The following is a 9,938-nucleotide window of genomic DNA, read 5'->3' on the forward strand; positions in this document are numbered from 1 at the left end:
TTACTTGTTATATCACTTGACTTAGACTTGGTTAAGTCTCAAGACCTAGACACACCCATCGCGTAAATAGTCACGTTGCAGCTTCGTCGTGCTCATCCGTGATGGTATCTCTGTGAAGCGGACATCGACACAGAAAACGGGCATGTGAGTGAGTGCAGTGCGGCGTTGATAATGCTCCTGTGCTATGTGGAACACCTTCAGGCGTCGGCGACATCAAGGACGTGCATGCATGTGTGGACGGCGGGTGTCCTTTCTGCTTTTTAAATTCACTAGCAGGCGGAGGCTCGGTGGCACGGCTTTTGGGGGAGCAGTTTTTCGGATGCTGTTTTCTGAACCATTTTGTATATTTTCAGAGATTCGTAACTAAGAAAAATATGAAAATTTTATAGTTTTAGCCGCCTAAATACCCTTCTCCCCCACGGGGCATGGTATCTCTTCGATCATATTTTCATATCTAACCCCCATTGTTATTCCCTCACACTTCCTTGGGCACATTTGAGCTATTCTTGGGGACTAGGAGGGAGATTTGAGAGGGAAGCTAAAGCAAGTTGAGATCCAACTATTCCTCCTCTTTTGGCTGATGAAAGATTTGAGCATTTGAGCAAGTTTCCAAGACTCTTTGTTTTTTTTTTTACTCTTGGACTGGCGTCAGTGTCCCCGATGAGCTTCCAAATTGTGGATTACCGTGGAGTTTTTTATGGTTGTAGTAAACTTTAAGGCCAAGGTCGGATTGTTTGGTTTTTTTTAACGGTCGGTTTGTTTGGTTCGTGAGAATTAGAGATGGAGAATGAGAGTTGAGGGTGAGGGGATTAAAAGTCCACTAATTGTTTACAGGGAATGAGAGTTTAAGTGAGAAAAGGAATGAGAGTTGATGAAGCCAACTCCCACCGATTTGTGTTGATGGGGGTCTTGTTAATTTGTCACTAGGCTCCATGTCGAACTAATTTTCATCATGTATCAAACAAGGAAATATTTCCCACACCTAATCCCTCCAACAAAGATTAGCTTCCCGGACATGAACTTAGAGATACATCATCGCTCATGCCAACTTTACCTTTTCCTATCTCTTATTACTTTTATAACTAATTTAGGTTGCTAAATGGCTTATCATATATGATCTTGGGTTAGTTACATTTGTAGAGAACTTATAATTCTACAAATATCTAAATCACCTGCAAAAAGATTACAATTCGTAGTCGCCTATTCAAACCCCCCTCTCTCCCTAGTTGACATTTTTTTTAAACGGAGGCAAAAGTTTTGCCTCATCTCATTAATAAAGAAGAAGAGAATTGTCCGGTTAATTAACGGAAAACCGGGCAAAAACCGTTACAACATGCCCACACAGGACATCCCGGGCGACCTGGCAACCCACACAAGAACGCACACACGCCGTCGAGGAGAAAAGTGTCAAGGTAGCAATCCGGTGTCATCGTCGTCACACCTCCGCCAGGGCGACTCCGACTCCACCATCAACGACCACCGATGGAGCCCTCACATAAACAAGCGTCGAGGCTTGCGCCGGACAACGCCAAACAGTCCACCGCACGAGCTGAAGACCAGGCAGCTCCGACTCTGGCGACGAGCATTGCAGGGAGAAAGCGCTGGACCTGCGTCGAGCCAGCGCCGGAACCGACCACCCGTCTCGTGTCATCGTCACCGCGAAAGCACCTCCTCTGCAGCTCCGACTTCAGGAAGACAAGTGAGGCTCGACAACCCCTCGAACACGCCGGATGAGACCGACTACCAAAGCTCAGCAGCAGCCCAACTCCGCCTGAAGCCGCCATCGTTGCCACACAAGAAGTTGCGCCACATCACCATTGCCGGACGCACACCTGCCGGCCGCAATGCCGCGAGTGTCCAGCCCATGGAGCGCGCAAACGGGATCCAAAGCTCTTCAAGACGACACCCCAAAGAAGGAAGCGACGATGTCGACGCTGCCGTCCGACCTGACAGGGCCTTAGGCTTTCACCCGAAGAGCTGGAACTGAGGGTGTGCAGGGGGTGGACTCCATGGTGACGCTTCCAAGGAGGTGACACGACATCCGCGGACGCCGACGCCGCCAGCCGGCAAGATCCGGCAAGCTTTCGCCTGAAGCACCTTCCAACACCACACCCACACGCGAAGCACTGCACCGCTGACCCGCACACCTCCCACGAAGTCATCGTGCCATGACCAAGTAGAAGCCACCACATACCTCGCCGACGGCTAGAAAGATGCCACCGAGCCTGATCCGGCAGAAAACGGCCAGATCTAGCATCCCACCGCCGCTGCAACAGCACAGAGACCTCCAAAGGCCGGCACGCTGCCAACCATTGCGAAGACAAGCCCCTCGTAGCAGGAAGGGGAGGGCCGCGCCCGCCCCGACTCGCCGGAGATGGGCGTCCGACCGAAGAACCGGAGCCCGCCGACGAAGCAAACCGCGGCTGCCACCCGTGAGAGACGCTGCTATAGACCGGCAAGCCGGAGAAGAGCCACGAGGACGTGCCCCGAAGGCCTACCGGCGCCGCTGCCGAGGCCACCGTCCCGCCTGGAGCCGCCGAGACGCGCAACAGAAAGGGGATTGAGCCTCCCCCACCTCGAGCGCCTGCCGCCAGACGAGGAAAACCCCGCCGCACGCCGCGCCTTGCACGCCCACGCCGCGCCGTCCCTCGACCGTGGCCACCCCCGCCAGATCTACGCAAGCTCCGCATCGAGCTCCCGCCAGAGCGGACGGCCCGCACCGCCCCCGCCCGAGCCGGAGGTGAGGTAGACCTCGCCGCCGCCGAGCCGCGCGGGCTTCGCCCGGCGACGTCCGCCGGCGGCGGTGAGGGAAGGAGCGGACGGCCGAGACTGAGCGGCGGCGGCAGGGTTCGCTCCCTGGCCGCCCGCGGGAGCGACCTGGGGAGCGCTGGCTTTTCCCGTGTTTGTTTTGTCCAGTACACAAAAGATGGCCGCAATCCTTCATAGATGAGTGGTTCTCGTTTGAAATTATAACCCAAGTAATGAACCGAGCTTCTATCGTGGCAGTAAACTGTATTACCACATATACACATTAAAAAAGCTTCAACTCATCATGGGGGAAAATAAACCTAGGTAACAGATAAGCTAGACAAGAGGAGAGACTGCACACGAAGAAGTAACAAAGATCGAAAACTCTTATTCATATTGAGTGGTTTGGATAAATCGACAGAAATCACGACAAATCATATTACAGGACTCTAGCGGAGGGCGGTCAAACACAGCATACTGTAAGGTATCATCGAAATTAGATCTCCTTGAATGCAGCAAAGAGGTCCCCGCTGATGTAGTCATTGTCCACGAGGCTGACCAAGTAATAGCTCTTCTGAATCTGCAAGTGAAGAGCAAGAAAGATGTCAGCGAAACCCCTAGAGATATATTATCTGCTTGCTGTGGTATCGACGTTATCTTTGCAGCATTTCAGAAGTAGCAATATATCGGAGTGTCAGTGGAACTTAGGTAGATGTGTTATATTATGGAGGCCAGGTGGAAATGGTTAGATTATGGTTCAGAGAGCATGTGGTACCAAAACAATTGTAATATCTCTTAGTATTAGCTGATTGTCTGAAAGGTGGTTCTCTATTCTAAAGACAAGTTTTTAGCAAAAGCTGGGAGATATCAAGACTTGTAACTACTCCCTCCATTCCTAAATATAAGCCCTTTTAGAGATTCCAATATGGACTGAGTGAATCTACACTCTAAAATACGTCTATATACATCTGTATGTAGTCCGTATTGAAATCTCTAAAAAGGCTTATATTTATAAACGGAAGGAGTATAGCTAAATGCAAAGCATTTATCTGCACAAAAAGTTTCTTTGAGCCTGTTATAGCGCAAGAAAGAGCGACGGGCGATCTGAAAGTACCTGCTCTAGCAGCTCCCTGGATGAGTCACCCTCCGGGAACAGGCAGGCCCATCCCCTGGACCAGATCTCAAACGCTTCATCTTTCCAGACCATGAAGCTCGCCGAGTCAACGACGGTAGGCTGGATGATCTCCTTGCCGGGGAACACACCCCATGTGACAGCGTTCACGGCGTTCGCAGGGATGTTTGAGATCGATTCCCCTTCCTTGTTCACAGCGATGTACGTGAGGGAAGGGAATGCCTTGCTCTTCTCAATGAGTTGGCCCAGCTTCTCCTTAGCGCAGAAGAATTCAACGTAGGCCTTCTGGTAAACATAGCCTCCTGGGCCGCCCCATCCTGCAAAACAGAACAGAAATAAAGCAGGTTTGGTAAGGCACGCACCATACAGAGCGGCAGAAACACTAATGACCCAAGGATGTAAAGAAAGCGTTACTAAAGCAAGGATTGTAAGGTTTTATTTATGTCTGAGTATATCGTCTCTACCTAAACCTTCCTCCCAGCAGTACCAGAAGAAGACCAAGCATACAGCAAAGCAGATTTGACGTACCAACACTAGGAGACTCGGATTTCTCTGCATTTACAGCAGGTTGGCTGTTGATGGTAAGGAAACCCTTTGAGTTAATCTTCACCAGCTGATCGTCAATTATCGTCGTCTCAGGTTGAAGACCATCTAACTCGGACCATGGGCTGCTTTTAAGTTTTCCTTCACAGAAGTTCACGAACCGCTGTAGGTGAGAAAGGCGGATTAGCAAAAACATTGACACCTTGAAATTGTTTGGATGGCATACAGAGTATTACTATCATGTAGTTCAAGAGTTACCTCATTAATATCTTGCACAGATTTCAGTGGAACAGCCCATTCCTCTTGGAGCTTCTTACCACGTCCACGTGGCCGTGTGAACTGTGAAAGAGCGGATATGTTATCGCATACAACTATAACTTTATGAAATTTAAATCACAAAAAAGCAGGCCCACTACTAATGGTAATCTTTGAAACAGTGAATAGCCAATGCCAGACAACTGAATTATGTTGCATGGGCAGATGGTTGAATTGGTACTAAGAAACAGATAAATGTTTCTTTTCGTAGAAAACTAAGAGACAGAGCCCATCAATAAGAGTGTTGGGCAACCAATATTTTCTGCTGAACCAACATTTCTGGATCTTATGTAAATGTTCACTTTCAACTATATTTCTTTCTGGAAGACAAAGTCTACAAGTTGTATATTTTTTTAACAGAAGTCTACAATTTGTATTGATTCTGGATTTAGAGTGTTATGAAGATGTTGCATGCAGTATCTGTGCAAAACTGTTGTGCATACCGTTATTGTAGACTCAAACAACAAGACAATGAAATTACCTGGTGATCATTAAGTGCTCCGTATGATGGGTTCCTGGAATCACCCCACCGTCCATGTGGGTATTGATCCCAACCAGTGGTCCTTGAAATGTAACTCTTTGGTCTGTTGGCCCTGCTCGGTTATATCATAGACAAGACTGAATGAGTATATGTGTAGTACTAATACTCAATCAACTTTCACAAAGAAAAATTCAGAAAAATTTACCAGAATATAGGGCGAACATCCTCTTTGACACGGAAAACATTAGTTGGTGGCCTCCAAGGTAATGTTCTTGAAAGCTTGGACTCCTCTATTAATCCAAGATTCTGGAAAAAAAAAAAGTCAAGGCGTTAGAAACTCGTCAAAAAAAATATTAAATCGAGCAAGACAAGGAAATCACCATCAGAATTGCTAAAGCAGTCTTCTCCATGTTTAGTGTGTACAGGTGCAAAGTCTTGATCCCACTAGCCAAAATTTTCTTGCACATCTCAGTACCAAGGTGGATTCCATATGCTTTCACAGCCTCCTCATTGTCTTTAATAGGATCCAAGGCAGCAGTAATCTCAGCTGGTATCTGTTTTTACAATTGAAGTGGCATTCTATTAGTACCACAATCCGAAATTCAGTAAATGAACAAAATATCAGATTCTACATATTTTATATGTTCGATGTTTGTTCGATTATCTCCCATCAAAAAGGTGTAGTGTATCAGAAGCAATCCACCCCTTCAGGTGCTCCCATGAATCCCAGTTCAAAATCCGGTGCAAATGGCCATGGAAGATTCCAAGAAATCGAGATCAAGGGTGATATACTGAAGGGAGATAATGAAGGTACTAGTAAAACATGTCTTTTTTCCCTCCTGTAATTTTATATAATGACCCAATAAACCAATTTGCCTTGTGTTTTGGGGAAAGATGTGAATCCAAAGGGGGGACGGGCCAGATACACTTTCCTCCATGTCATTACTTGTGATGGAGCTACAGAAACACACCATACCTTAGTTTTGCAGAATCCAGTCATGCGCACAAATCCTTTGTAGTTATTTATTGGCATTATGCCAGGAACGATAGGGCAGGTTATACCAATCTGACGGCAGTCGTTCACAAACTTGAGAAAGATATCGGTATCATAGAAAAGTTGGGTGACTATAACGTCAGCGCCAGCATCAACCTGCAGAGAAAATGTAGGTTGAGAATGAAGCTGACCAAGAGCAGTTTTATGCTCAACAAGTACATAGGGTATGCAACATGTTACATCATTGGGGAAGAACAATCAACAGGGATAGCCGGATAGTAACCATACAGTTTTCATTTTCAACTAAAAGAACCAACAAGATTGAAGAGAACCTTTCTCTTCAAGTAAGCAAGATCTTTGCTATATGCTTCCTCCGTAGCCCCTTCCTCGCCTAGTATTACCTCAGGGTGTGCCTCTGACATTTGAAAAACAGAAATGACAATTATAATCTGTAACATTGAAACTGTCCACCGACTGTAGAGAGAAGCTAAGTTTTGCTAACCTGGATAGCCAGCGACAGTTATGCCAAAGTAATCACCATACTTGGCTTTAATGTGCTCCACCTGCAATTGGAAAACAGAAGGCATCAGGACTCAACATCTGAAATCCAAGATATCAGAAGCAACAGCAACAGCAATAAGCTTGCCATCATGTCCATGCCTCTCCAATATAATAAGACTTCATTACATTCAATCTGTTGGAAGAAGTAAGAGGTACTTACCAGATCTAGAGCACAAGAAAATCCACCAGCAACTTGAACAAACTTGTCCTGGCCATGTGGAGGATCTCCTCTAAGTGCGAGAACATTTTGAATCCCGTTGGACTTAATGGTATCCAAAGCATTATCGATCTTCTCCACTGGCATGTTGGTGCACGTCAAGTGCATCATCGTTTCCACGCATACCTGCAAAATAATAACATGGAAATGTTAAAAGTCCAGACAATATTTATGGCAGCAACACAAGAATCATTGAAAATTTAAAGGAAGCCTCAGAATTAATTTGGAATTATCCAGAGCAACATATTGGCATGACAGAATGTTTGCAGTAAACTTTAATACTATCAAATGAGTGTCTTCTTCCAAACTTAAAAAAAAACAGTCACTACTTTCCATGGAATTACACATTAACAATTGCACATTTCCCTGTCCCCACATAGATACACCCAACATTGAGCACATGACATAAGAAATTCAGACCACGATGCCATGAAACCCAGACAGGAAATCCTAACAAAATGACTCATCCCAGAAAAACTCAGAAAGCAAGTAAGCAACAAGCCCCTTACTGAGAGTGTTGACCGAGTCAGAATGGATGAACTCAGGGAGTCAATGTGGCTCAGCTCATCAAAATTACTAATCTCAACAAAGCCCCTACCGTTCCATAGTTTAAATGTGCGTCGAACTAAGCATTACAAGCATAAAAATAATAATATAACACTCCCCTGCTCACTTTGAAGCATAAGTTAGCAATAATTGTCTCTTAAACTCAGCTAGCAAGTAAGCAATAATTGTCTCTTAAACACAATCAGTAACTAAACCACATGGAAGCAGATGAACTCCTACTTGGCAACAGTTCCATTTCATCATAAATCAGCTGTTGGCACCAAATGCGCCCGCTCAATTTTGAAATTGGAGTAGAAGCAATCTAAACTAATTACTATTCCACCAAACTCCATCGAGACGAAGCGACGATTCCGCAAGCAAATCCAATCACCCTAAAACCGAAAATGCTTCCCAGCACCCCCTCACGAATTACAGAGCCTCGCATTGCGCCTAAATCCTAGCCGGATCAAACCAGCCAAGCAAACCAATCGAACCCGGCACATCTCGCCAGCGGGAGGCGCGCCGAAACAGAGCAGATCAGATCAGATCGCGCGCGCTCGGAGGGGGTGCGGCGAGCGAGCGGTAGGAAGGCGACAGACGCGCGTACCATGTTCTGCATGCGGTTGGCGATGTCGAGGGTGACGTCGGCGGTGGATCCGCCGGCGCCCCAGGTGATGTCGCAGAAGTTTGGGCCGTGCGCCACCATGCGGTCCATCCGCTCGAAGAGGTTCTCGACGCCCTCCTCCGTCTTGGGCGGGAAGTACTCGAAGGAGAAGACGGTCCGGCCATTCGCCGCCGCCTCCTGGATCTTCTCGATCACCTTCATCTTCCTCTCCCTCTTCCTCTAGAACCTTCCCACGGCTCTAATGGCGTCGGGGCGGGTGGACGAGGGGTAGCGGCTGGTGGCGAGTGGGTTTATAGGAGATCTGACTCCACCAACCACTCCCGCTGGATGGGCGCGGCGCACGAGGCTGGCCCGCTCTCTGCCCGGTGGGGCCTGGTTGTATGCGCGAAGGTGGTTAGGTGTGGCGCTTGTGGGACGGGTGCACGGAGGTCGTGGTGGGGCGGGTGCACGGTCCCCCGGCGTCGCTGTCCTGCACCTACCCAAATGTGTGGGCAGGACACTGACCACTGCCAAGCCGGGTTTAGAAGTCTGGCTCGCCGTCGCTGCCATGTGGGCCCCCTGAAACTCGGTGAAGATTTTTCTATGCGATCTCATTTCGGAGTGGTAGGCAACGACATGTCTACCTACGTTTGATTCTCGTGGGATTCTTCCACGAGCGCTGTGGACTTCCGCTGCTTTGGTGATCCGGTGACAATTGCCAAAATATATGTAAAAAAGAAAATTGAGTGGAGCTTGCCATATGTGATTGAATTGCCACTGAATATTGGGGGTGTTTCCATGTACGTAAAAGTTTCGACATTATCGGAGCACCAGAGGTCGTGCAACACGTGGACATAATAATCCAAGAGAAAAACAAAGGAAAAATAGAGATGGGGACAGGGCCACTCCTGCCGACTCGCCCAGCTCCACAAAAATGGAATGGGGTGGCGCCATCGTGACAACAATCTCGATTCGCCTCTTCTTGTCATCTTCTCCTCTACAGATTCAAAACAATGTATAGCAAATCAAATTTTGTGGAGCTGGATCTCAAGAAACATACTCCCTCCGTACCATAATGTAAGATCGTTTTGCAAGCTCGGTCTTATATTATGGGACGGAGGGAGTGCGTCTTAATTAAACTCAAATTCTCATTGTAGCAAAGCCAAAACATGGGGAAATGTAACAAATTTTAGCACATTGATCATGGCATGCTTGATGCCATGAAGACGGGGCCTCATGGGTTGCTCCGGCGGCTCACGAGGCGACCACCGCCGCCCCGCCCAACCACCCCATCCTCCGCGCTCCTCCCCTCGCCGTCGACGGCCTCCGGCCGGCCCGCGGCGGCGGCAGGGCGCTCCCTCCCCCTCTCTCCCATCTCCCTACCCTCCAGGCTCCGTCTTCTCCAGCCATCGGCGAGATCCAATCTGGCCCCTGCGTCTTTCCTCTGTCCCTGTCGGGCGTGGCCTGCCTGGTGGCGGCGCGGTCCTCGGCGGGCGGGGGGTTGCGCGGGCCATCGCCGTTGGGCTCATGGTGGCGCGGCTCCTCGTTGATGGACGGCGGCCACGGATGGGGCCCACGCCGCCGCCGATGCTGGATCCACCAGTCAGGTGTGCTCCTTCCGATCCGATGGCCTCCATGGGCAAGGCCCCCTCTTGTTGGTGGCCCTCGTGGCTGCAGATTTTGGGGTGCCCGGCGGCCCAGATCTGGGTGTCATCTTCGTGCGGTTGAAAGGAGCGAGCTTTGGCGGCATGGGTGGCATGGTTGCGCTAGTGCGGCAGCAGGGGCGGCGAGCTGCGT

At 48.7% G+C, this 9,938-nt stretch overlaps 1 protein-coding gene across 1 annotated transcript; it reads right to left on the reverse strand.

Annotated features, from left to right (window-relative positions):
* Nucleotides 1–3,116: 3,116 nt before the first annotated feature.
* LOC109760248 (probable methylenetetrahydrofolate reductase (NADH)) lies at nucleotides 3,117–8,510 on the reverse strand. Its single transcript, XM_020319083.4, has 12 exons — nucleotides 8,145–8,510; nucleotides 6,935–7,117; nucleotides 6,716–6,776; nucleotides 6,546–6,628; nucleotides 6,196–6,369; nucleotides 5,600–5,773; nucleotides 5,425–5,525; nucleotides 5,220–5,331; nucleotides 4,682–4,762; nucleotides 4,409–4,586; nucleotides 3,863–4,197; nucleotides 3,117–3,328 (listed from the first exon to the last, which is right to left on the reverse strand). Exons 1-12 carry the CDS (start codon nucleotides 8,361–8,363, stop codon nucleotides 3,245–3,247), a joined length of 1,785 nt encoding a protein of 594 aa, XP_020174672.1. The 5' UTR covers nucleotides 8,364–8,510; the 3' UTR covers nucleotides 3,117–3,244.
* Between the last annotated feature and the right edge of the window lie 1,428 nt (nucleotides 8,511–9,938).

The sequence above is a fragment of the Aegilops tauschii genome, chromosome 5, assembly GCF_002575655.3.
Source record: "Aegilops tauschii subsp. strangulata cultivar AL8/78 chromosome 5, Aet v6.0, whole genome shotgun sequence".
NCBI lineage: Eukaryota > Viridiplantae > Streptophyta > Magnoliopsida > Poales > Poaceae > Aegilops > Aegilops tauschii.